This window comes from Suillus plorans (assembly GCF_016647745.1).
Source record: "Suillus plorans strain S12 chromosome Unknown HD556scaffold_115, whole genome shotgun sequence".
NCBI lineage: Eukaryota > Fungi > Basidiomycota > Agaricomycetes > Boletales > Suillaceae > Suillus > Suillus plorans.
In genome coordinates, this window is record NW_024537499.1 from 63,437 (window position 1) to 88,622 (window position 25,186).

At 47.3% G+C, this 25,186-nt stretch overlaps 11 protein-coding genes across 11 annotated transcripts; 4 read left to right on the top strand and 7 right to left on the bottom strand.

The window, feature by feature from the left end:
- Positions 1-553: 553 nt before the first annotated feature.
- On the bottom strand, positions 554-1,585 carry HD556DRAFT_148466 (uncharacterized protein). Its single transcript, XM_041308691.1, has 2 exons — positions 1,153-1,585; positions 554-1,101 (listed from the first exon to the last, which is right to left on the bottom strand). Exon 2 carries the CDS (start codon positions 1,085-1,087, stop codon positions 644-646), a length of 444 nt encoding a protein of 147 aa, XP_041152716.1. The 5' UTR covers positions 1,088-1,101; positions 1,153-1,585; the 3' UTR covers positions 554-643.
- An 865-nt stretch (positions 1,586-2,450) lies between these two features.
- On the top strand, positions 2,451-4,615 carry HD556DRAFT_1423973 (major facilitator superfamily domain-containing protein). Its single transcript, XM_041304570.1, has 9 exons — positions 2,451-2,637; positions 2,692-2,864; positions 2,915-2,950; positions 3,006-3,051; positions 3,104-3,127; positions 3,176-3,745; positions 3,796-4,041; positions 4,094-4,142; positions 4,202-4,615. Exons 2-9 carry the CDS (start codon positions 2,825-2,827, stop codon positions 4,511-4,513), a joined length of 1,323 nt encoding a protein of 440 aa, XP_041152717.1. The 5' UTR covers positions 2,451-2,637; positions 2,692-2,824; the 3' UTR covers positions 4,514-4,615.
- Positions 4,616-5,804: 1,189 nt separating this feature from the next.
- Positions 5,805-7,753, top strand: HD556DRAFT_1279890 (major facilitator superfamily domain-containing protein; the record flags this gene model as incomplete). Its single annotated transcript, XM_041299276.1, has 8 exons — positions 5,805-6,015; positions 6,063-6,098; positions 6,152-6,197; positions 6,259-6,282; positions 6,339-6,908; positions 6,959-7,204; positions 7,266-7,314; positions 7,368-7,753. 8 exons carry the CDS (start codon positions 5,805-5,807, stop codon positions 7,674-7,676), a joined length of 1,491 nt encoding a protein of 496 aa, XP_041152718.1. The 3' UTR covers positions 7,677-7,753.
- Positions 7,754-9,196: 1,443 nt separating this feature from the next.
- HD556DRAFT_1314425 (acyl-CoA N-acyltransferase) lies at positions 9,197-9,797 on the top strand (the record flags this gene model as incomplete). Its single annotated transcript, XM_041300927.1, has 2 exons — positions 9,197-9,221; positions 9,277-9,797. 2 exons carry the CDS (start codon positions 9,197-9,199, stop codon positions 9,795-9,797), a joined length of 546 nt encoding a protein of 181 aa, XP_041152719.1.
- A 2,152-nt stretch (positions 9,798-11,949) lies between these two features.
- Positions 11,950-13,271, bottom strand: HD556DRAFT_1540187 (ubiquitin-conjugating enzyme/RWD-like protein). The gene is made up of 4 exons (XM_041309736.1): positions 13,157-13,271; positions 12,983-13,104; positions 12,520-12,927; positions 11,950-12,461 (listed from the first exon to the last, which is right to left on the bottom strand). The coding sequence occupies exons 1-4, from the start codon at positions 13,194-13,196 to the stop codon at positions 12,375-12,377; spliced, it is 657 nt and encodes a 218-aa protein (XP_041152720.1). The 5' UTR covers positions 13,197-13,271; the 3' UTR covers positions 11,950-12,374.
- Positions 13,272-13,377: 106 nt separating this feature from the next.
- On the top strand, positions 13,378-14,842 carry HD556DRAFT_1424026 (Coproporphyrinogen III oxidase). The gene has a single exon (XM_041304571.1). The coding sequence runs from the start codon at positions 13,452-13,454 to the stop codon at positions 14,505-14,507; it is 1,056 nt and encodes a 351-aa protein (XP_041152721.1). The 5' UTR covers positions 13,378-13,451; the 3' UTR covers positions 14,508-14,842.
- A 274-nt stretch (positions 14,843-15,116) lies between these two features.
- Positions 15,117-15,742, bottom strand: HD556DRAFT_148657 (uncharacterized protein). The gene is made up of 4 exons (XM_041308724.1): positions 15,603-15,742; positions 15,500-15,548; positions 15,265-15,448; positions 15,117-15,211 (listed from the first exon to the last, which is right to left on the bottom strand). The coding sequence occupies exons 1-4, from the start codon at positions 15,620-15,622 to the stop codon at positions 15,156-15,158; spliced, it is 309 nt and encodes a 102-aa protein (XP_041152722.1). The 5' UTR covers positions 15,623-15,742; the 3' UTR covers positions 15,117-15,155.
- Positions 15,743-16,454: 712 nt separating this feature from the next.
- On the bottom strand, positions 16,455-17,354 carry HD556DRAFT_148688 (clathrin coat assembly protein ap17). Its single transcript, XM_041308733.1, has 6 exons — positions 17,189-17,354; positions 17,068-17,139; positions 16,894-17,014; positions 16,786-16,838; positions 16,610-16,731; positions 16,455-16,551 (listed from the first exon to the last, which is right to left on the bottom strand). Exons 1-5 carry the CDS (start codon positions 17,261-17,263, stop codon positions 16,630-16,632), a joined length of 423 nt encoding a protein of 140 aa, XP_041152723.1. The 5' UTR covers positions 17,264-17,354; the 3' UTR covers positions 16,455-16,551; positions 16,610-16,629.
- Positions 17,355-17,356: 2 nt separating this feature from the next.
- On the bottom strand, positions 17,357-19,305 carry HD556DRAFT_1424040 (uncharacterized protein). Its single transcript, XM_041304572.1, has 6 exons — positions 19,169-19,305; positions 18,999-19,117; positions 18,734-18,934; positions 18,021-18,677; positions 17,620-17,962; positions 17,357-17,565 (listed from the first exon to the last, which is right to left on the bottom strand). The coding sequence occupies exons 1-6, from the start codon at positions 19,235-19,237 to the stop codon at positions 17,530-17,532; spliced, it is 1,425 nt and encodes a 474-aa protein (XP_041152724.1). The 5' UTR covers positions 19,238-19,305; the 3' UTR covers positions 17,357-17,529.
- Positions 19,306-20,070: 765 nt separating this feature from the next.
- HD556DRAFT_148817 (uncharacterized protein) lies at positions 20,071-22,032 on the bottom strand. The gene is made up of 15 exons (XM_041308757.1): positions 21,794-22,032; positions 21,720-21,729; positions 21,653-21,672; positions 21,573-21,605; positions 21,415-21,511; positions 21,325-21,353; positions 21,235-21,265; positions 21,148-21,180; positions 21,023-21,099; positions 20,917-20,971; positions 20,753-20,851; positions 20,585-20,695; positions 20,479-20,519; positions 20,393-20,418; positions 20,071-20,335 (listed from the first exon to the last, which is right to left on the bottom strand). Exons 1-15 carry the CDS (start codon positions 21,851-21,853, stop codon positions 20,200-20,202), a joined length of 858 nt encoding a protein of 285 aa, XP_041152725.1. The 5' UTR covers positions 21,854-22,032; the 3' UTR covers positions 20,071-20,199.
- Positions 22,033-22,820: 788 nt separating this feature from the next.
- On the bottom strand, positions 22,821-25,017 carry HD556DRAFT_1250220 (glutamine synthetase guanido kinase; the record flags this gene model as incomplete). The annotated part of the gene is made up of 14 exons (XM_041298907.1): positions 22,821-22,846; positions 22,899-23,058; positions 23,111-23,401; positions 23,451-23,461; positions 23,520-23,683; positions 23,736-23,752; positions 23,806-23,960; positions 24,011-24,109; positions 24,159-24,218; positions 24,273-24,288; positions 24,345-24,609; positions 24,662-24,723; positions 24,777-24,805; positions 24,927-25,017. 14 exons carry the CDS (start codon positions 25,015-25,017, stop codon positions 22,821-22,823), a joined length of 1,446 nt encoding a protein of 481 aa, XP_041152726.1.
- Positions 25,018-25,186: the final 169 nt, after the last annotated feature.

Genomic DNA, 25,186 nt, shown 5'->3' on the forward strand with positions numbered 1-25,186 from the left:
TGCCGCACGCGCATAACCGTCACGCTGAAATCTGCAAAACTTACTTTTCATGTACGTACAGTACTGAGTATGGGAACTCAGGTAAACCAGCGTCCTCACAGCAGGCTGTTTAAATTTGTCTCCTTGGAAGGCAAAGTACTGACAAATGTTTTTAGCTTGTTCACTATGCATCTGACTTCAACTTGAAGTGGCATAGCGTCACTGCAGCCCAAGCCTGAGAGCTTGAAACTTGAATTTCCAGATCCATTGCTGTCGACGAGCTCGGATCGCTGCAGGTCAAATTGAGATAATGCGGCCATTAATCCTGGTCTACCGTCGCGTCTTGCTAGCAGCGTTTCGCTCATGTTGAAGGACGACACCCAAGTGCCCATCTCCAACTGACAATGCGAAGGGATGGGACGTCATCACTTTCACGCCTCATTTCTGTCTGTCAGACTCGGAGCGACAGAAATTGAATGGCTCTTGAGTCTTTATTCAGTCAGGACAATGAAGGGCACTCACGATCACCCAAGATGTCTATGATGCTAATGATGATTCACATGACGATTGCAAATGTCTTGAATTTATGGCGAGTGCTCCCAATGACTCTAAATAAGAACACTAAATACTTGATCAACCACTCGGGCACGCCAGATCTCCACCTCTAAATTCGACCGAAATCCCAGTCCTCCAACAGGCAGCACATCTTTGTTTGAAGGTCGCATTGTCTAAGCTCCCAGCTGATCTCAAAACGTTGATGGCGGAGGCGGCGAAGACAGTCCCACACCCAGTTCTGGCTGTTCCATCGGGGGTCGTTATGCATGATCGGAACGCTCGCGAGGTTCCATTCGAAAAGGGCCAGCTTACTTGCAGCCACTCTTCCCATGGTGTGGCTTCCGCGCCAGTCATCAGGGTTGACATGTGGCTGGTTACGCCTGAACTCCACGGTGTAGGTCTCTGTGTCTCCCAGGAGGTGGTACGTGTTTCCGACACCAGGATCGGTTGGGACGTAGATGACCCAGTGAAGGGGATGCGGCCGAAGGTACTCTACCTCGCCTCGCCAAAACTGGATAACTTCGACGTTATAGTATGTTTCTTTGGCAGACATATTAAGATATGGCTCTGGGACTGGGTCAGTTGCAGTCGCCTGAGTTTCTTATTCCGTGTTCTTACCAAGAGAGCAGATGACGGAAATCACAAGCGGGTAGGTTCGAGGTTTAAGCCCATCGAATACCTGGATTTATATTCGAGCTGTTGTGGATTTCTTGTCTCGGGAACATCCTCGAATTGTGGAATACAACATCGAACGCGACATGACCATTGTTATTCCAACAGAGTATGGTGTGCGGTGCGAGTGGATCACTGATTTCCTTCCCCGATGAGCCACATCTAGTAACCCACAATAGCCGACTCAGTTCGAAAGCAGAGGCTAGGCCGCAAGTTCACGCCCTCCTTTAACTCATCGCATGATGGACTAGATCAAAAATTAATATGATGCATCTACGATTCATAATATTGTACGCAAGTGTTCTAGGCTTCTAGGCTCTTGAGATTATGGACGTGGACCTCGAAGGGTATTTCTGGCTCGTTGGAACTCGTGACATTTTTTGTCTCGCGAATGTGGAGATCGGTCAAACCACCCGAACCGTATTAGTCCAGTGGAGAGTTACGATACAGAAGAGTCCGTTGTCCTAGCGTTGTCTTTGACTTGCAAGAAAACTACTTGGTATTCACAACATGCAAGCGCTCCAGTCCGTTGCACATTGATTCATAGTAATAGACGTCTGTATAGAATGTTAGCCATGGTCTCTTCCTCTCCTGGGCCCTTCCGGCCGTCAGTATGTTTCGTCATTGTCCGTGTGATTCCATGCTCACCATAATCTCCTGGCGACTCGATGCATCGTCTAAAAGGTGTAGCATTTTGAATGCCAACGAAATTTAGAGTGCGAAAGGAGCATCCGGAGACCGAAATGAAAAGGAGCCTCACTTAAGATGCAAGTTGGAGCGCCAGTGGAGCTCAAGTGGAGCGCGCACATGGGAGTCACGATATTGGAAATCGCTCCGTCCTTACAATATGTAGAATGGCCATTGGACTACAATGCTGCAGCTCCTGTACGAAGCTACTCGATTTTCCCCGCTTATCTGACATATTTCCGGATTCAAGCTGGCCTGAATAAAATCAAACTATATAGGTGGCACGAAGTTAAGTCAAGTCTCAAATATGTTGAGCCTCCCCGTCATATTCTTGAACCTTGCTAGGGCACATAATCAACGGATCGATTCATTAGTAATTCGGGGCTTCAGATCAGCCCACTTTTTCGGCTATACTTACTTTTGTCCTTCACAAAATCGTCAACCTGCAGTAAGAATAACTTTGATTGCGTGAAATACAAAATTATTCACGCTAATAGCACCGCGCGCCGGATCGCTTGTAGCGCATCGCATGTGGCTGTGTTGACTGTCCTGAGTCTGCTGACACCATCATGCATTCAGTGTCCATGTTGTCCCCCATGATGCATGTCCATGAGATCTCGGTGGTCCCATGCCGCTCCTGATAATAGCATTATTAGCACGTTTTGTTACTCAAATACCTACACTATGGTCTTTCTCGAACAAGCAGATTTATATATATTAGTGGGCAGGTCTTACAGAATACTGGTACGTCCCCCCTGCTGCGTGAGCTATGACTTCTCCTGATGAAACAATTGTCAGCTCAGTAGCAACTCAACCTACTCCGTCGTCGCTTGTCCCAGCGCAGACGGATCTGACATTCTCGAAAGACTTCGGATGCCTTCCTATTCCGAGACGACTCCGTTATGACCCTGATAAGCCTTTCTACTTCGGAATGTTGCTCAATGTATCTTTTGGCATAGGCAGTACTTTAGGTAAGTCATGACACCAGGACACTCACAGATGCGCGTTTAACATCGAGCAGTGTTTGCCAACCTATATTATTGTCAGCCAATTCTAAGTACGTTAGCTTCGCATTTTCTATTTTTTTTTTGGTCTTGATGTATGTCTCCAAGTTCAATTATCGGCTTCTTTCCATGTCACGTATGACGAGGTGGCAAGGTGTGGATAGCCAAAAGTCTAGCTGAGATCCGCGAATCTAACATTCGCACAGGATACCAACCTTAGTTCAAGCTGGGTAAGGTTCTACAATCCTTCCGAATGGCTACTGTTAACAGTGGACAAGGTTTGGTATTGGCCTCCTATTTATAACACCACTTGGTGACATGCTTCGCCGACGCCAGTTGATATTGCTCTTGGTTGTGTGTTCAACCTCCTTAACAATAGGATTAGCCATTACAAAAAACCTCGTGGTGTTCGAGATAATCTCGTTTCTGATTGGGTTGACATCTGTCGCTCCTCAGATTCTCATGCCACTAGCCGCTGATCTCGCTCCTCCCGCCCGTCGTGGATCAGCTATCTCAATTGTTCAATCAGGTCTTCTGCTTGGCATCCTCATCGCACGTGTACTGTCTGGCATAGTGGCCAATTTCACGAGTTGGCGAATTGTGTACTATATGTCTATCGGCATCCAGGGTATCGTCCTGGGTGGTGCATACATGTTACTGCCGGACTATCCAGTGAAGAACCCTGAATTGTCCTACCTCGGGATATTTCGTTCCATGGCGAAATATATTGTCACCGAACCTCTCGTCGGCCAGATCATGTTAACAAACTGGGCTGCCAGCGCATGCTACACCAATTGGTGGGTCACCCTCACGTTTCTACTCGGTGGACCGCCATATAACTACTCCACGTAAGTGACCCTGTCTTATTATCACACATTCGCTGATGCCGTTGTGTCAGCATGATTATTGGCTTATTTGGCCTCGTTGGAATGTTGGCTGTAATTATTGTGCCATTCTTTGGTCGTCTGCTCGATCGGCTTGTGCCATGGTGGTCCGCTGTTGTTTCGACTGTATTTCTTTTGGTGTTTCAAGGAATACAAACTGGGGCAGGAGGTATAAACATCGCCGCGGTCATCATCTCTTGCTTTGGATTAGACATGTTCCGCCAAATGCAAGCCGTATCATTCTCTACACTAATGTTCAGGTACAATATCATTCGTTTTGCAGTTCTGCTATGCTGATTGACGATGAACCAGCATTTCGGAGACCGCGCGCTCACGTTTGAATGCACTGATGACCATATCAGTGCGTCAATTCGCATTTTCTGTTATGGATCAGCTTGATGATTCCACGGACTGTCGCAGGTTTTTCTGGGTCAAATTACAGGGACGTCCGTTGGGTCTGACGTTTTTGTCGGATATGGCTGGCGTGCAAATTCTGCGCTTTTCATGGCCATGATTGTCTTCCAGCTCTCTGTGCTTATCCTTAGAGGTCCCCATTGTCCCGGAAATCGCTGGTTTGGTTATGAAGGCGGGTTGGGATTATGGAAGATGTTGCCGTCTAAGCAGTCCCAACTCATCGTGAGCGACGACCCTGAGAACACAGGATGCGGTCACTTGGCTGTGGTGTGCAGCGAGAAGGGGGATATCAAAGGAGGTGCTGAGGAGCTCCGCTAAGATTTCTCGAGCCAAAACTTGACACTCGTACTGAACATATTATATACTGATAGAAACTTAGAGGCCGCCGCAACATGCAACACTTGATGGATCTGATCATGCATATTACCAGCTCACCGGCTTCATACATTTGTTCCGTGGCAAATTACTAACGGAAATTTACTCGTTATTGGGTACTATCACTATCACTCAGGGGGTTTTCAACCCCTTGATTCTCGGCGTGTGCGCAGCTCCTCTAACGCAACAGAAACGTGCTGTTTCAGATTTTTAATATGGCAAGTTGTTGGAGCCACGGCCCGCGGAACAATCCTGAAAGCTGCTGTCCGTGTGTCCCTGGAATGAGTCATACAGTACACGGACGGTCTCATGATAATGAATGTGCATGTGCGTGGCGTCAGTCGCGGAGGTTTAAACGTTTGTATTCACAAATTGTCACACCTATAACGGCGGCCGGCCGCAGTCATATCTTTGTAAGACTTGCAGGCTGTGGTTTACAAGCACTAACATGAACAGGTCATACTTCCAGCTAAGGACGAGCTTCCGAAAAATTGTGGGGCCGCCAGATCTAGCCGCTACGGTATGCGGTGAAAAGAGTTTCGGAATGTCAACTCACTGTGACTTCTGCTCAGTGCTATTGACATATGAAAGTCTCCAAATTTGGTCACACGGTACCGGCAGAGTAATTACTGCAATCGATTGAAGCTCACATCATTGAGAGAATAGTATTTCCAACTTGAAGTGAATCCTGAGTCAGGCCTCAGTATTCAGTACTTGATAAAGCGTAATAGTAGAGTATTGACGCTGCAGTTTGGTCAACAATTTGTTGCAACATGTAATATGAAGGGGGAAGAGTTGTCTCCATTCCGCTGCTTCAAGTTAAATCCGTGAGAGTAAGCGCTGGCCGCTGGCACAACTTACCAATGCCAAGGACGGACTTCCGTCTTATTTACGTACGGTGAGTCGCCACCGATCAAAGTCGAAAATATCTGTTATATAGCACATTGTAGCCAGTTTATAAGCCCAAGGTCGTCATGTGTTTGAAAGGACAGGCAGCTGTTTTCTTTCGTCGATTTCTTGGCCGTTCGCCCTACATCCAAGTGCGTACCTTCTTTTTATATATTTCACAAACTCACTTTTGCACCCTTCCGTGCACCCCATGTGGCTTAGCACTGCGGTATCACTCCCGGTGCTTCACGTCATCTCGTGTTTCTTGATACTTATCGCAGGCCTCGTCCGAGTCGTTGCCTACCTTCACGCTGTTCGTGATTGTCGCTGAGACCCATCCTCTTTTATGTCTCCCTCCAGCACTGAGAAGCTAGGGGCACACTGCGAGTCTACCGAAACGGCTGTCGAAAATGTTGCAACGTCAGCAGAAGACTCGAGTTGGCCCACAAAAGATTTTGGTCTTATACCGATTCCGAAAAGGCTCCAATACAATCCCATGGAACCTTTTCACTTTGGCATCTTGCTCAATGCTTCGTTTGGATTTGCTAGCACATTCAGTACGGATTTCCTGGTAGACAGTGAATGAACGCTAATAGTAAAACAGCTGTCGCTAACCTGTATTATTGTCAACCGCTGTTGAGTATGTTGTGAAAAGTCGTCGGCTGCGCGTGTCTCTAATCATGAAATTCGTAGTTGAGTTTTCGAAATCATTCGATGTAACATATGAAGAAGTCTCACGGTGTGTGATTTTGTCCGTTTCAACGAATCTGGGCTAATAGTAAGCATGATTGGTTATCAAGTATCCCCACCCTCATTCAAGCAGGGTAAATAAACTTATCGGACTCCAATGGAACCTGAACGTTTACGTGTTGTTGTTCAGGTATTTAGTGGGATTAGTTCTGATATCCCCTCTCGGTGACCTTGTTCGACGCAGGCAACTGGTGCTACTGCTGGTTGCGACATCCACTGCTTTCACGATCGGTTTGGCCGTGACCAATATTTTCCGGGTCTTCGAGGTTTTGTCCTTCTTGACCGGCGTTGTGACTGTCACTCCCCAGATCTTGATGCCTCTAGCTGCAGATCTTGCTCCACCTGAACGCAGAGCGTCTGCACTGTCTGTGGTACTCTCGGGTCTCATGCTGGGGATCCTGATCGCTCGTGTCTTGGCTGGCGTCATAGCGAATTTCACAACCTGGCGTGTGGTCTACTATATGTCAATTGGTGTCCAATTACTCGTTCTCATTGGCGCTTACCTGATGCTTCCTGACTATCCATCCAAAAACCGTGACATGACCTACTTTCAAATCCTATTTTCGATGGCCAAGTATGCAGTAACGGAGCCACTGGTGATACAGATGGCAATTATAAATATTGCATCCAACGCATGTTTTACCAGTTTTTGGGTCACTCTCACCTTCCTTCTCGGCGGTCCACCCTATGACTATTCCACGTACGCACATATCCTGACTTTTTACCGCCCGAACTCAAGACCATTGTCAGTCTCATAATTGGTCTCTTTGGTCTCGTTGGCATGCTAGGCGTGCTCGTTGGACCCTTCGCAGGACGTCTCATCGATAGGCTGGTTCCTTGGTATGCAACTTTGGTAGCCACTGGCGTGCTCCTGGTTTCCCAAGCTGTGCAGACTGCGGCAGGTGGAATCAATGTTGCAGCTGTCATTATCGCATGCTTCGGGCTCGATGTTGGGCGCCAGTCCCAGCAAGTGTCCATGACCGCTCGGGTCCTGAGGTCAATATATTGGGTTTTCCGTGAAGGAAACTGCTGTTGACTTACAGTAATCGTACCACAGCATATCTCCCGCAGCTGGTGCGCGCTTAAACGCGATCCTCATTCTATCAGTGAGTTCCGCAGTGAACTATCAATCGGAGTGTTGTTAAGCAAGACGTCATAGGTGTTCATCGGGCAGGTGATGGGCACGTCTGTTGGCACCCAAGTTTTCGTGCAACACGGATGGAGAGCATGTTCAATATTGATGCTGGCACTGCATGCCTTCGAAATTCTAGTTTTATTGCTTCGCGGTCCACATTGTTCTCGAAAACGTTGGTTTGGCTATGAAGGGGGATTCGAGGCGCGTCGACGTGTTATCTTGGAGAGGGAGAAACCACCGAGTGGCGAGGGGAAAACGGTGGATCATGATCCAGAGGCGCAGAAGGAGGCACCGATACAAAGTGGTGAAGGCCTGCAGTCCGATCCATCGTAGCTACCGAAGTAGAGGACGGGGCGTAGTTATCGTCACTGGACATTTTTAGCATAGACAATTGGATTGGTGTTTTTTTGAGACTGGCTTACAGTTGCAAATGCCCGTCAAAGCTGGATGTGATGTTGAATTCCCCGTAGATGCTTCATGCGTGCGTCGCGGGATATTCCCCAGGTGGACTACCAATCAGAGGGAAAAGCGCAATCGCTGGAGCCGATTTGGAGGCGTCAAAGTGCAACATGAGGCAAGTCGGGATTTCGTACAAATACTTATCATCGCGGAGCCAAAAAAAAACCAGTAGTTCCGAGCTTTGTACAGTTGTGTACAAGAATGGATAAAAGAGCACTAGAATCATTGCAGAGATGCCAAGGCCCGTCTAGCATACTCCACATAGTACTAGTTTGTGGGGCAGGACTTCCTTGCGGCAGAAGAAACCCGATTTAACGGATAAAGGCTTCTCGCGTACCACGCCAATAATTGGCAAGGGTGACTGCATTGAGCGCCATCATTGAGTGCACAATAATGATTACGCCGCACTTACTGCGGGTGCCTGCATTTCTGGAAACTTCTCGTGTTTCAAATCATAAAGAAGAATACATTGTGGCTGGAGGCACCTTAATTTAAATAAAGATACATTACCTGGATTGTTGCAGTTTCCGTGGCAGACAGTGTTCCAAGGGTGCACAGAAAGGGAGATCGGGACAAGGAGCAAAACGATGTATACGTGTGTTCGAGAGAGAAAAGGGGAAGGAAGCCAGTGAACCCTGCATGCATGCAGGTTATTATGCCGAGAGATGATCAAGCACAATGCACTTCATGCTTGGATGCAATGGCCGCTGAAAATAATTTTATCGACGGAATATTCGATGGTAAATTCCGATTGCAATTTTTGCTTACTTCCTCCACCATCAATGGAACTTAAGTTGGTTATATGCGCATTCGATCAAGAGAACACACCTTCTGAGAAAGCACACAACAAGGGTGCGAACTTGTGTGCACACTACACACGGTCGACCACACATTGCATGGTCAAGCACGTAAGTTATTGGTTTGGGGTCGCAACATTCGATACTAAAGTAGCAAATCCCTGGAAATATAATTAGGCACGTCAATTTAATGAAACTTAAATCTTCCTCAATGGACAGCCTGTATTAACGGTCTAAGACCTCCAATCGGCGGTCAACTTGTAAATTTGTGGCTTACCTTATCTCGAGCTTGCCAACTTGCCAAGAGCTTGTTTTAAGTTTCCTACTATTAGTTCTGAGTCACGTTTGAAAGTTTTTCGTGGAGTTAAGTGGTCTAGGTCGTGTCAGTGTATTATAGGTTCACTTTATCTCGGAACCAGCTTTACCAAAGTTCTAATCTCCAGCCAGACTTTCATAGACGAAGGAAGAGTTTCAATCCCTGACTTTTAAAATTGTGACATTATGTAAGATGTGGATTTGTCAGCCAGCAAATCTGTCTTGGAGGGACAACGTACACGTAATGCATTCCTTATACATTGCACTGGGCCACTCTCTGACATGTCCGGCCAAACAGAAAGTGAAGGTGAATCTTTAGGGTCTCTTTCATAGGAAGCAGGATCTCATCTGATGAGTTTTAGTGAAACCGAGCGCGGTTCTCCGTATCACTCCCATAGACGCGGATGCTACCTTGGAGCTCCGCCAGTCCGTTTTGTGGCCCAGTCTTTCGATTGCAGATGTTCTTCTCGCTGAAGATGGCAATGGTCTCCATTTTGGAGCTTTCGTACCACATCATGGAAAGCCCATTGCCGTCATCTCGTTATTTGACGAACCCTTACCGGAACAACACCTTGTAAGATGTGGGAATGATAGCCCTTCTCAGACAAAGGCTGCGCGCTTTCGTAAATTTGCCTGCGATCTGATGCACCAGAATCAAGGCATAGGGACCCAGTTGCTTCAACATGCGGCTGAAGCAGCTCGATCGACGCTAGGTGCAAGCATCATTTGGTGTGATGCCCGGACATCGAGTAGTGCCTGGTATAAGAAACGTGGAATGATCGAATTTGGTGATCCGTTCTACAAGGGAGATGTGCAGTATATTCGGATGAAGATGTCCTTGGACGCAGATACTTGCAAGACCAGTGCGTATAACGCCATTTAGATGTACCATAGCGCCGGGACGTGACTAAATGATAAGCGTAATTTGGTACGCCGTGTTCTCCGCATCGATATACAGGTGATGAGCTCACGGTAATAACATTGTCAGAATGCTGTCCGCGAGAACTGTCATACAGCATATTGCGTTTATTGTATGCGTTATGTATCTTTGTCTTTTCATGACGAACAGAGGCACAGCATTGACGCAAGTTTCCATTTGCATGATCATCCCGTATACCGGATCAAGCTTGATCTTCTGGCTAGTTCCGCCGTGTAATGTTTGGAAGATGCTTACCTCATTTTGCTTACTCACCCGATGACTTCGACAGCAGGAAAGATACTGAACAACCGCTTCTATAGGCTTCTGTGCGTCAGAATTTTTTTCCTAGGGGGAAGCGACCTGACGGACTATTGAGTTTTCATAGACAAAGCGAATGACGTTGGAGAGCCACCCCAACTATCAGGTATGCTACTCCTGTAATTCGCGCGGGCTCACTGCCAGGGGTCAGCACTGTGATGGTGTTCGGCATGCCTGACCATTTTCGGCACGACCCTGGAGATTCTAGCTCTGAAGGTGCTGCATTCGGCGAGGAACGTGTTCAACCCAAGTAAGTATTCGCCGTTGCCATGAGGTGTCCGATCGACTATCTCATACAAGACCGCAGCTAAGCTGATCTAAGCATGCAATTGCGGCAATCCAGGGCCACTCATAGTCTCATACAATGTCGGTGTGTGACTTTCGTAAAGAAGGATCGACCATTCGTCGTCTATACACCGGGCCAGCCACGGAGAGACTAGTGCTGGGTTGGTAGTTCGGATCAAAATACACAAAAGAGAACTAGTGTCAGCAGTTTCCCTGAGTTTTTTTTTTTGCCTAATGACGATGTGTGGCTTTTGTATTCGCGATAAACGGGTTGTCAGTGTGGCTTTCGGCTGTGCCGCTAAGGGACGGCACTTCCTCTTAATATCACAAACTCAGATTGTTGACGGGCTGATATCTGTCCTGCCGTTCGTTTTCCTTATGCGTCAGTGCAATCTCGATCTTTCCGACAGAGCGTCAGAGTGTCAGCTGATAATTGTGTCTTGTGTAAAGTAATTGTTCGTGACGATGGGAGCAACGCAAGTTCGGATAGACACTGCGCCCACGAGATATCAGGCTATCATATTTTGGCATATATAAGAACTTCTGATGCAGGGGTAACGCTAATTCATCCCCCATTTCTTACCTTGGCAATTGGTGCTTACTACGAGTGCGACGGTTTGCCGTGCCCCTCCGATTCTATTGTGTTCTATGAGTCCAAATCTTATGGGTGTCATCTTCGTTCAAATTTGTCACGCCTGGATTTGGTTCATAGCCAATACAGTAGACCGGAGGTCACGCCCTCTCTTGCATTTCATGTTCACCAATCGTTCTCATTTTTTTCCTGGTCTACTGCTGCTATACATGACCGAACGCGCACACACGCAACCTTGCTCAACCCATTGACAACTTGACACGAATGTTTTTTGATCATCCCTCTTCATTTTCTAACAAACGCTGACGCCGCCAAGTGATCCTCGGAGCACACATACATGTCTTAATCATATCTCCGAGCCTTTAGGCTTCCACCCCATATTCCCAATAGGGACATCCTCAAGCTATACCATTCGATACTATAGACCTCGGATGACCTCGGCTCGTCACGGATCATTGGTATCCATTATTCTGTCATGAGATCCAGATGAGGAGCACAGAAGCTCAGGGAGCCCCAATGTACGGCGCCTCGGCGCCTCTTGACGTATCCAGCCATTTTCTCCGATTCTTCTGTGATTGGAGTTTTCGGTGCGATCTCCGTTACCAGATAGCTTGTAGATTCAAGAGCTTTCCAGTGATATTCCATTCTCTTGGAAGAGCTGTTCACTGCATCAGATCTTCTGATCGTTTCCTTCCTCGCACGAACTTTATCCACGAGGAGCGGTAGTTTCAACGAGCTATAGATATATGCAAGGACATCTCATGATGATCCGACCGCCGCGGCCGAGACTAAGAGTGGGGGGGTACGACGCTGGGGAGGTTATTTGAAATACAAGGCTACGGGAATTCAAGAAGATCAACAGTTCCGAGTTCTTGGAGGTTCTTGTGCGTCATTAAGGGGGGGGGGGGGGGCAGTCCGCAGTAAGTATTATCGGGCGTGCAGTATGTAATATTGATGCTGTACGCTGATACTGCCCAAAGTCCAAAGTCCGAAGGCTGTTCCAAGGGCGACATCGAAATAGAAGAAGATGTGATTATCATGACGTCGCTATGGATCGGCGACACTTCACACCCATCACGGGAAAATGGCGAGATATCGATCATATCGAGGATGATAGTATCATCCCTGCACAACTCGGAATGAACCGACAGGTCAGCGTGACCCACGAGGCTGGCCATGGGGAGAACAGTAACGGCATTTCCACTAACCTCACAAGTCGGTCCGAGCGCACCCGTCTCATGAGTACTGGAAACACAAAATCAAGTAACGGATGGCATTTACAGCGAAAAAATACAAGGATCAACACCAGTAACCACGTGCGGGGTACCCGGGTATGTCCATCGATGTCATTTCAAAAGCTCTTCTACAATCCTATCTTCCGAAATATTGGCGACATTCGCGCCACGGTAGTTCAATCTCCGAAGAACGTCGATCTGGGTCAGCCCCATCAGCAGTGTCGTGAATATAAAAAATAGCTCTTCTGAGACGTACGACTTTTGAGCGCTCAAAACCGAGACTCTCGAACTGATCTACATGGGCTCTTTCAAGACCCGCTATTGCGATCTCATCTCTCTGTGGCTCTTTCACTTCCATCTTCTTGACCAAAGGCCCTCCGGCATATATCTGTGTCCAGTATCTTGCCGTCTCATCGAAGCTTCCCTTGCTGGTGGTGTAGTGCTTCGCAACCTCCGCATCTTGCGGATCATTAGGCTCGGGAGAACACAGCAGCGATTGAAGTGAGATCAGTGTTGATTTGAGCGTTAGAACAGGCGACCACGCGTCCTTGAGGATGTCGAGACAGATAGCTCCGGACGCTGATGATATGTTTGGATGATACACTTTCGTGATGAATTTCATCTTGACAGGTTGGAATGGATACGAGTCGGGGATGACAATATCCTATCATCCGGATTAAGATTCTGATTATGCTAGACAAGGTATCAACAATGCGCACCACTTCAAAGTGGCCACCTTCGTATGGCGTGTCCTGAGGACCGGGGAAAGATCCTTTCAGATGAAATGGCGATGAATCTATTAGGTCGATTTTGATGTTTGAGGATTTGTCGTTCTTGCAGTCTGACCAGGGGTGAGAGTGAGCGATGCTACAGTAATAACAATTAATTCCTACCAGCGATTTCTTTATTCACGCGGCGGAGACGAGCGTCCATGATGTACAAACAAGAAGACTATTAAGCTTAGGGCTACGTACAAGACAGACGGTGAAATGGAATGACAAAACGGGGCTGTAATTGGGCTACAATGCCTCATGTAAGGGTCATGTGACTTTATTGGGTTTTTCAAAAATTATCTTTCAGCGACCCTCTCCCAAGGGGGTCTGTTGCCGTGACGTGTTGATCCAGGATAGATAATCTCTTAAGCATCTCGTATATGCAGGTATTATAGTCTGAAACCCTTTGATCAAGATGGAAGCCCCTACCATGCGCCAGCGTTTCGAAGAGTACATCTTCGGTCTCCAAGAGGAGATCATCACTTCCTTTGAAACCCTCGATCCCAATGCTCCAAAATTCAAACGTGACTCTTGGCAACGAGCACATCAAGGAGGCAAGGGTGTATCGGGCGTCTTCTTTGTTCCCCCTTCCGAAGATGGATCACCTGGCCCACAAACAATCCTGGAGAAGGCTGGCGTTAACATATCTGTCGTACACGGCATGCTCCCCCCTGCTGCAATCAAAGAAATGCGTGCAGATCACTCTTCTATCCCCTACGACGGGAAAACTAGTCTTCCGTTTTTTGCGGCTGGAATAAGTCTCGTCGTGCATCCTCGCAATCCCCATGCTCCCACTGTGCATGCCAATTACCGCTATTTCGAGATTTCGGAGAAAGCCGCAGAGGATGAGGGTACTAGCAAGGTTGTTGCATGGTGGTTTGGAGGAGGCTCTGATCTCACGCCATCGTATCTCTACGATGAAGATGCACGTCACTTCCATACGACGTTGCAGAAGGCCTGCAACCAACATGGTAGCGAACTATACCCTGTGTTCAAGAAGTGGTGTGACGAATATTTCTATATCGTCCACCGTCAAGAAACCAGAGGGGTCGGAGGACTCTTCTTTGACGATCTCAGCACTGAGAAGCATGCTCGGCTCTCAGAGGATATCAAACGACCTCGATCGTCAGAGGAGATATTCGACTTCATAAAAGCAGTGGGAAATTCATTTGTCCCCTCCTACTTGCCCATTCTTGAGCGTAGGATGTCGATGCCCAGCACCGACCAACAAAGACGCTGGCAGCTGATACGCAGGGGGCGTTATGTCGAATTCAACCTCGTGTACGACAGAGGTACCAAGTTTGGGTTGAAAACGCCTTCTGCGCGTATTGAAAGCATCTTGATGAGCCTTCCGGAGACTGCAAGGTGGGAGTATATGACGGACATGGGATCAGATTTAGAGAGTGAGGAAGGGCGGTTGATTGCAGTTTTGAAACAGCCCGTCGATTGGGCTGGTTTGGAGAACTTGTAGCGATGATTTTTCAGCCGCTGGGTTTGTACGTTACTCGTGAGGAAAATTTATAGCTATCTTCACATCGATAGACCAGAATTTCAAAAATTCACAGAGCCGTTTTTGTTTATTGTTGGAGTGACACCAAACAGAGGCGCTAGCTACTTTTGTAAGACGTACGTCAACCCGACTTGTGGGACTTGCCCGAGGCGGTACGGGTGTGGCCTTGGAATCGTACTGATCTGCGACCAACTGCACACAGTACCGTACTGCACTACTATTACCAAGTGTCACATGGGTAACCTTCATTGTCGAGCGAAGAAGCCCTCGCAGAACTTGTGCACATGGCAACATACTACCGTCTCGCAAGATGATTTATGTCGACAATTTGCGTGCACAATCATCGGCGACGGTCGGCAGCCATTGTGATGATACTCCGCAGGTTATGATAATGGCTTACAAAGGTAGCTCGCATGAGCGCCCATACTTGATGTCGCTGTGAATTTTCGAGATTCTGGAGATACTTGTGAATTCGGCGGTTGAAATTGGTACAATGTACAGTCTCTCGTGTCAAGAAACTGATAGGCACTAATATGTAAAAGGGTTCTATTGTATATCCACTCCAAAGTCGATGAGGAAGGGCAATATCTAAGGAGACAGGCTTAGGACTCATGTGGGTTTGTTGATCTCTTGCTGTGTCTGGCCCTTCTCGTTCTTGACGTTCCCTGATAGACAACTTGTCAGACATGTCAGCCACCATCCTGCGCGTGTTACCTACCAGTTGTCTGCTGAGCTTTGTCGCCAGTCACAGCGCCAACGACTGAATCCTTGTAGCCGGCAGCCCTGTCAGAGACACCCTCCACGTATCCCTTGGCTTGGGCGGCGTTGTACTCGCCCTCCCCCTTGGCGTGTTCTTCTTTACCCGACTGCGTCCAAGATTGCATACCGGTCACGTCGCCGATCTAGAGAGAAAAATCAGTATGCCGGCGGCGTGTGGTGCGATGAGCTCGTACTGTCTCGACGGCGGTACCCTTAACAGAGTGGAATTGACCGGATACTTTGCTATAGGAGAATAAGTGAGTTGTTGTCATCGAGAGGGGCGGGCAAAGCGCTTACCTGGGCTCTTGGGAAGACATAATTGTGATGAGAGTAGTTGATTGAGTTAATAAAGCGTTGATGAATAGTAAAGTTGGTTGTGGGTTGCTGGGAGGAAAGATAGCTTGACGTCCTGCCAGTACTTATACTCCTCCGAGATGGCGTACAAAAAAGGCAAGTGTGTATGACGTCGAGCGGTCATGACATCATACGGTTTGTGACTAACCTGAATGTGATTTGCATGTGAATTCAACACTAACGTCATGGCATAATTGCTGGTTTATGCATGGTGCAATCCAGAAAGGTCGATATATAGTAAATTTGAAGGGCGCCGTCGCGCTACGGCTCCCTGAACAGATCAAGTGGAATGGAAGATGGCTGTTATTTTCTATGGAAAGGAAAACTCATGTTCGAACGCACAAGACCTTCAGATTCTGCTTCCGTCATCCAGACGGCGTTCTCACGCGAGGACAAGAAGCCCCACCATGTACTCCAAGTTACAATCACCACCGTGTCCGATTCGATGCCGCTGAGGTGATGGCCATACGTCATCCGTAGAAGTCAGTTTGAGCGCGCGCGATCCACAGAAGCAATAGTACCTTATCAAGAAGTCATAGGACGGCGGCCTGCAATGTAAAATGTTCGAAGATTGGAACATATTTCGGCATTGATTCTGATAGCCCCATTGCTCGCTACCATGAAAAAAACGAGGCCTTGCCAATGGAGTCAGGAAGTGCACACGCACCTTCATTGTGATGGAGAATAATAGGTAGCATAGTCATTCATGGACATGGGTGAAAATGTAGATTGGAACCACTCGGCAAGCCTTTGATGCACCGTCCGAAAGCTTGATGCCAGTGGCTGTAAGATGGAGCGCACCAAAGTGTTGAAAGTAGTAAATCCATTCATGTGGAGCAAGGTAAGTCACAAAATATCCTGGCTACTATAAAGTCCCGGTTATGATAAGATGCTAGAAAGAGCTGTCACATGGGAATCAATCGCAGGTGAACATCGTTTGGCGAACTCACAAACCACGACATAAAACCCATCATTCAAGTTTCTCAAGCTCCTCTAACCTCGATAACACCACATCTTTGCTAGTTTCCTCAATCTCTCCTGCCAAAAATATCTCGTCTAAAATGGCATACACCTGTGATTGTTGTAGGTCAGGAACAATGCGTACGAGGGATAAACACAACCGCACTTTGTAGAAATTGAAGACAAGATCCAGCTCGCACACATTGTCGAAGAATGAGTCTGGATCAATGTCAGCGAGTAGGCTCAGCCCGTGGGGTGCAAACGCATCGCTCACCAAGGATCTCAACAAAGAGGTGGATAGCCTCTAGATATGCCAGCTCATTGTCATTAGCGTCGACACATACGCAAAAGAAGAGACCAGCATAACGCCTGTACACGATCTTGTAATTCTTGAACTACTCCACGTCATGAGAATTAGAAGATGCGTGACATGTCGTTCTGTCCTCACCTCAACAAAGTTCGACTGGTGTTTCTGGTCGCGCGGAGCAACCAGTCTGTGCACTTCACCTCGGAGTCTCACCTGAGCACATAGTCAACGGCATGGAAATTCTCAATAGCGTCTATCGCACCTTCTCGTCGTCGTCGTACGGGACATACCACTTCGACAATCGTGTCTTCCCTTGACGGTTCTGAGCGCATATCATTTGAGCACATGGTCTTTCTGCTGAAGAGTGCACCTGCCTGCACGAGGATGAACCTAATCATGGTGGGCTCATTTGCCTTGAATAAATTCTGGATCTCCCACTTTTGTTTACTTCAGAGGCTTTTGCCAAACAACGCCGCAATAAGTCACGTGGTTTCAACTTGACCACGATCTTTGCAGGTAACTAGAAACACATGTGTAGAAATATAACAAAAGAACTCGAGATGTATGTCGGCGAGGATATTAAAGTATTTGAAATCGTTTAACTTAATGCTGAGACATCTGCGCCAAATAATCCGAAAGCTAAATTGCACAGTAAGCACTAGCCACGTGCAAGGGAATGAACAAGATAGTCACCTTCAGTGCACTGGTTCTAATGTTCTCCCCGACGTTCTGGACGTCAGGATTCGCCATGACCCTTGCCACAATGTCTCTCGCTGCGACTTCGAGATTCGAAAGACTGCCATCGCCCAACATTCCACCATCTGAACTAGTACGCTCGAACTCTTCTTCTTCTTCCCGACCAAAGTATTGGTTAGAGGAAATAGATGTAGCGCCTTGGAAGTTCTGTAAACGAGACTGAGACTCGGAGACGAAATTAGGGTCGTAATCCTTTCGGCCAAAGTACATGTCCGACGAGATAGCTTTTTGATTGCCAAACTTGTCTCGTGCGGTGGTTGGTGCGTCATCAATGGCAGGACTATACAATTAGAAGATAGATCAATTTTGCTGAATGCCCAGTTGAGATCATGATATACCTTGATCGCGCAGTCGATGAAGGTGAAGCGGTGGGAACTGCCCCAAAGCCAAGCTTACGGAAGCCCATGCCCAGCCTCTCAAGGTCTTGGCTATTGCCCTTTTGTAAGTCAACTTTTCCCTGCACAGTGCCCGTCTGCACAGCATCAGCAGGCTTCACCCTCACTTGTGGTGAAACGATCTTTTCTGCTTCTTTCTGTGCGCGCTCTTCCTCCTCCTCACGTTGTCTGTCATAGCCAAGCTGTTTGATACGCTCAGCTTCCTCCGCAGCTTTGCGTTCCGCTTCCGCAAAATCTATCGGGGTGGCTGCTTTCCTCGCCCCAAGGCCACCAAGTTTGGATTTCTTCTGAGAGGTAGAGGTGGCTGATGAACCGATCGCGGAAGTAGATGATGTTAAACGTGTTGCACCGAGCTTAGTGATGCCGTTCGTAGAGGGACTAGAGTTTGATCGCATGGAACTAGATGTGGTTGGGCGAGAAGTAGCTGAGCCCGTTGATGCTGGTCGCCCAATGATAGGAGGAGATGTGATAGCTGAGGAAGAAATTGGTTTTGGAGCGGCGGGCTTTTCCCATGAAGAGAAGAAATCATCCTCTCCTTGCGTAGCTTCAGCGCTCACAAGAGGTGCATCGACACCATCGACTACGATATGCGTAGGGAACCTGAGGGAAACAATAATAATTAGATCAAGTTCCTGTCAAGCGTCTCGACAATTCACTTTGCGATATCTTCCTTCACTCGTCTCGCAAGCTCCTCCTTATATAGCTCAGCAGCACGACTTGAATACTTCTTCTTAGTGTCGGAATCGCTGAGAAGCATCGTGGCCCCATGTCGCGTGAAAAATTCAGTCGCCGATGTGTTTCCACCCACTTTCATGGTACGAAGCTGGTTTAGTTGCCAACTGTCGAGATTCGTCGATCTGTCATGCCGTTCCCGGTGATAAGAACCCGCGGGGCCACCAGTTTTAAGGAACGACCACACACCGTACAAAACTTATGTGTACGCCCATATTCCGATGAATACTAGAGCAGTCTAGGCATATATAAACTCCAAAAGTCACACTGGACCAGGTCGGATTCCGAGCCTGACAATCAAAGCACGTCTGAAACCCCGGAAGTCAACAACTATAACGAGTGGGCTGAAATACACTGACCTTGTTGCCTTTTTGCAATCTCAGCACTTGAAAGATCTGCTCTGATTCCGCCTTTGAAGGGTCTCCCATTGCTGCTGCAAGCAAAATGATCAGTGAGCTTAAGTGTCTGTCGTGGAGAAGTCAAGGCTTTGTGGTGTCGTATCAGGTGTTCTGGGGTCCTCAGCACCAAATATGGTGACTGAGGTCCGCTTGCCTTTCTGGCCCGCCGGCATCAGGTTGAGCCGAAAATGATATACCACAATGGCACCTAGGCTATATGAGCACCCGCTATTTCTTAAATATTTTTCTAATGAAGCCATATGGCTTGCCATTCCACAATATCCAATCCCCCAACTAATTAATCATCATGCTGCTTGTCAGGTGGTGTGGGTAACCATGTGCCACAGTCTTGTTCTCGAGTAGCGATGTGCTTAATCTCAGGAAATGTTGCATGAGAACCCTTCGCAAGGGCACACATATTTTTGCTCAACTGAGAAAAAGACTTAGGGAGAGCTTCTGCATCAAATCAGTGTTGCATGTGCAACAAATGCTTAAATATGAAGAGCAAATCACTGGTGTTCGTCACATAAATGAACATGGAGCAAATCACAATCATAGTCACATGTATAGGACATTTTGACCAAAAGTGAATGAGAGCAGGCTGAATCATCAAAATGAGCACTAGGAAAATTAATGATCACATGACGGAGACTGGGAGATACAGCTGGATACCATTGAGCAGTAGTAAACCGCACTCTCAATACTCCACGATGTTGAAACAACCTCCGGGGTAGAAAGGAGGAGATAACAGAAAGACCATTGTCAGTGATATGCTGATATGTTACAACAACAGGAATGAAAGGTACAGGTTGATGTGGAGAATGCACAGTACATGATGAAGACGAAGCCATGATGTATGAGGTTCATAACAAGAGAAGCCCCTCAACAAAAGAGAAATAGTGACAAGCGCATGAAGGGTCCTTAGTCTATTTGCATTGTCCAAACTTGACTCCGTGAACGACATCAAACAAACAAGTAAGCCAATTCCAATTTCACCCCGTACGACCCACAGATGACACATCAGTTAGAGGAATGAGCATGAGAGCGGAAGCGTGTATTTGTCGGTCGACATGCCAGAGATGGAGATGCATGCGCGTGGCAAGAATCGCCAGGATGATGAGCTGGAAACTGCATTGTGGAGGGGGTTTATTAGTAGGGATGTGTAGCATGGTTTGAGGGACGTACTCTTGAAACATGGCGTTGTACGCGTACTGAGCGTGCGGAAAATCAATGGCTCAGTCTTGAGGATGGGGTGTGGAGAGTGTACTCACTCGAAGGAACAGGGATGTGAATACATTCACTATCGAGAAAACTTTCGGGACAATAATGATCATCGGTGAGCATAGTGAGGATAAAATTGTCTGCGGGATGACTTACATAGACCGCATACATAATAGAATATGTTATGCTTCAGCAGGACATCATACAGAGGGGTACGAGCTGTTCGCCAGCTCTGTATAGCGCGTACGAGCGTAAGAGAGATAAGCCCTTAGGAGAGCATTAGTCAGTGCGCGTCCGTGTATACGCATGCTTCCTGTGACGCACCCAGTTCGAGAGCAAACAAGAGAACAAACGGCACGAAGAGCTCATCACTGCCTGTAGACTGGTAGCAGCCTGTGATGCTCGAGATCGTGCTGGTTTCAACTGTGACATCCAAGCCGACAAGTGTGAGTGATAATAAAACGTCAAAGAGAAGGTGGAGTGCATACATGGTGCATTGGCAGTGGCGCTAAAGAGGATACCGATGGAAGCTATGATGACAGCCTGACTAATATATTTACCATGAGCTTTGGGTGCAGTAGAGTAATGACTCACAAGAAAACCGGCCAGCATGGCGGCGAGCACGACTTTGTTGTGATTCCAGAGTGCATATGTCCTGATAATAAAAAAGCCTGGATGGATGGGATGAGGAACGCACGTGAATCAGGGGAAGGAGTTACATTCGGAGCAAATGACTGAAATCAGACTGAAACCTGTGAAAGGGAATAGGAGCGTTTAGGACGTGCATGCAGGGATCATGCACGTACATGAGCAAATATTGTTGATCATTTGACATTTCTGGTAATGTCATGCAGTGAGCGTCGTTCAGTCAGTAAGCCCACCGCGATATTACGTACATCGGGATTATTATCCGGGACGAAGTTCACTGAAGCACATGTCAATCCATTGATCATTACCGGAACGATCTGTGCTAAAGCTGAACGCACGATATAGGTGTGCAACGAAGAGGAGGAAAGGCGTATAGCGTGTAAGGATATAAAGGCCTTTTACTTTGGTCCAACGCGATTGAGTCAGGAACGCCAACTTGAAACAAGCATGTTATCGCTGAATAACAAAAGAACCTCATCGTAAACAATGGCATTACCTCGTGGTGAAACGAACAAGCATAGTCATAGGTCTGGACAAGCAAGGTCAATAGCAGACGGAATATGAGGACAAACCCACCCAGAATGTAGCCGCCGAAGCTGAGCCGCGTTAGGACAAGAAAGAAGCTGGTTCATATGGTACGCACTGTATATATACTGATTCCATATGATCATATATGTTGTTATCAACGACCATCATATCCACAAGAAAGAGACGTACCGTGTAGGTTTGAATACTCCTCGCCGCTGCGATGTTGCCAGCCGAATACTCCGTTTGCATTCAGACTCGCAGGAGGGGCAGAAAAAGAACTTCTACGCGAGGGCATTTACTTTTGCCTCTTATATAGATGCGTCAGGAACCGAACAAGATAACGGCGTAATGAGTACGCCACTCCGGGCTGAAGCTGGGGGTCTGCCGGTGGAGTGTTCTCATGGGAAACTGCTAAGTATTCACGTTCATGCTGACGTGCTATGCTGCATTTGGAGTTACATAACAGTGAATCACGTGATGATCGATAAAAGGGTTACATTGTTACGACAGAAAGTTAGCAAATCGACACAACTCAACAGATTATCCTGATGCAGTTCCATACCATTTGCAGCCCATGATGGCATTGGATGGTTGGAATTAGATGTCACAGTAGAGGGGCCGTTATATGCGCCTGTAAAGGCCTGGTTGTTTTAATCCGTCAATGGTCAACAGCCATCCTATCACAAGAAGGAGACGCACCGTACAAGTCTGCAGACTGCTCGCCGCTACGACAGTGTCAAGCGAAAGCAGGATTTTACCCACGAGGTACCTCTTACATAAGTGAGTAGAAGCCAAGCAACATGAAGGCGCAATGAGTACGCCATTCCAGGGTGAAACTAGGGTCCTCATGGGCCATAGGAAGCAGATTCTGGAACAAAGTGACGTGAATCCAGTTGGTGGCATGCGGTACCTATACTACATTTGGAGACGATTGTGGGTGCGTCTGTCATACAAGAGTCTTGATGGCTGCGTGCGAACGTTCACCTGCCTGAAAGTGGATGGGACGATATCTCCGCCAAACACTTATTCGATCCGAAGGGTGACAAGCAGAGTGACGGATGACAAAGGGCAACACACTTGGAGAGATTTGAACACATCTCAGATGCGGCATGCCAAGTCAAATATCTGCGATGCATATTACAATCAAGGAACTCAGTGAGTAAAATTCCACGGTATAGGGGCCATATATATGCGCCCGTAGAGGTCTTATTATTTCTTATGCAAGTTCAAGGTATCTTTCGACTGTAAGGCCCGATTAATGCATGAAGTGAAAAGATAGTTTATCATCGCCTACCTTCCCAATTTGTCACTGCCGCATTCCAGAGTCTCACCTCATGCTCCCTGGTTGCTCCGAAGTGGTCCACAAAATCATATCCGAATACTTCACGGGCAATGCTGTCAGGCTTCATCATAGCCTTGGTCGCATCTTCCAACGAACTAGGAAGTAAGATGACCTAGTCGTAAATAGTTAGAGTTATGATACTGCAAGATCATTTTCTAACTCACCTCCTTCCTGGCTGGGTAGCTTTGGTAAGTAGAGATGGGGGGCGTCGTGAGCTTCAGTTGTTTGGTAATGCCCCGCATGCCCAGTTGGAAGATGGCACTCAAGGCAAAGTAGGGATTCATATCGGCACCAGGTACACGGACTTCAAGTCTTGTTGCGGATGGTGGAACAGACGGTGGCGAGATGATACGAATGGAAGCTGCACGAGAATCGTACCCATATGTAACCGCGTTAGGAGCCCAGAAGGCTTCACCACCAACGAGACGTTTATAGCCATTGATCGTTGGGACAAGCTCCCAAGTTTTTAGATAAAAATCACATTGGTGGGAGTCGGGTACTCACCATAGGCATCACTGCATCATCAGTTTAGCATCAACATACACCTTAACCGAACAAAAAAATAAATCCTACCATCAGGAAGGCCGTCCAATACACCTGCCAGAAAGTGCTCCCCAAGTTGACTTAGGTATCTTGTGTCCTCGAATGCTGCATTAGCTCGTCCATGATCACGGTCCGCCTCTGAAAGTGAGAACGCGTTGCGGCCTTCTCTGTCTTTAAGTGATACATGCACATGTCTGAGCTGATGTCAGAAAAGTTTTGGACGCAAAATGAGATATCGATACAAACCCGCTGCAGCCAGGTAGCTGAAGCAACGTTTCCGTGAGATTGTAAAAAATTCTACTAGGATTTGACTCACATTTCCCCATGGTTTCGCCATAAAACTAGGGAGGACTCCATGCTTCAGCCCAACACTCTTCGCCAAGAACTTGTAAAGGATAGCATTGTCCGCTATTCTCATAGCCGATGTATAAGCGAGCGCAGTCTCGAGGACACCTGGACCCGTTTCGGTGTCTGCACAGGAGTCAGTTGTCATCACTGTTATAATGGATAAATCATCATACGATGTCCTTCAATATCTATGCCAAACTTTAGACTTTCATCGAACAGTGCATGAAAATATTCTTGGTTCAATTGAGTGCGCAATAAGCTATATCCATGCACTGCGGTACTCTAATCAGCGAATGTGCAGCGAACAGTTACTTTGCTCACTTCCTGGGGTTAATGGCTGCAGCCGGGTGAAGCCCTTTTGAGCCACGGACTCGGGGGTTTCTGAATAAATCCCTTTGAATCACATCCGGTAGACGAGAAATTTCATGAACGCACCTTTGAAATTAAAGTACTAGAAAGCCTCATGAGTCCATTCAGAGCAACGCATAAGTGGCTGAGATTGCTCACCTCAAACTCCACGCCAGAGATGCATTCCAAATCATGAGCAGCCGCATTGTCGACAACTTTACGCAGAACGCCTCTAGGATCCGCGCAAATAGGCGCTGAAGTCTTCGGATCAAAGAATGAGACAAGGAAAAAAGGTACGTTGTTTTCCCAAGGTATGCGACGAAATGTCGATAAGTCTATCGAAGCCATTATGTCGCAGTAACCGTTCTCTTTATTTGATATGGCCAGTTCTCGAGTGTAGACTGAATCGTGCATGTCCCAGCCACTGCAACGTAACTTGTATCATGACAACGAATCGGGGTGGCAATGAGACGTACAAAATCACACTGCAAAATCCAAACCCTTCTGAGGCAGCGGCACCCAGAAACTTATCTTTGGACTGCGAAGAACAAATCAAATACTGACGAGGACGGACTCAACAAGAAGCAATACCATGAATTTTCCTCTGAGGACGCCATCAACTTGAGATGGAAATCAGCATTCGACTTATTCAATGGTCGGAAGGCAGGGTGCACCATCTATGCCTGTAGGGTAACAAAAGTTGTGAACATCAAGTTATCACATTTTACAATCACAACCGACCTGCAACTTTAACCTTGACGTCGTTGTGAAGTAGTTGTTTCAGGTCATCGATTGACCTCGGAGCTCTTGGAGTGGCACTGGCAGTCGCCATATCTCAAGTGGTTGAGGTGATCGATTGTTCCAAGATTCTACTGCTCTGGAAAGCCGCTGGATGAGTCCAAGTTGCCGATGGCATGAGCGGTGCTGGTGCTAGTTCTTTAAAAGGAATTTTTTCTTCCAATGCGGACTTCGATCTCATGTCTGGCCTGGGCCAAACGATC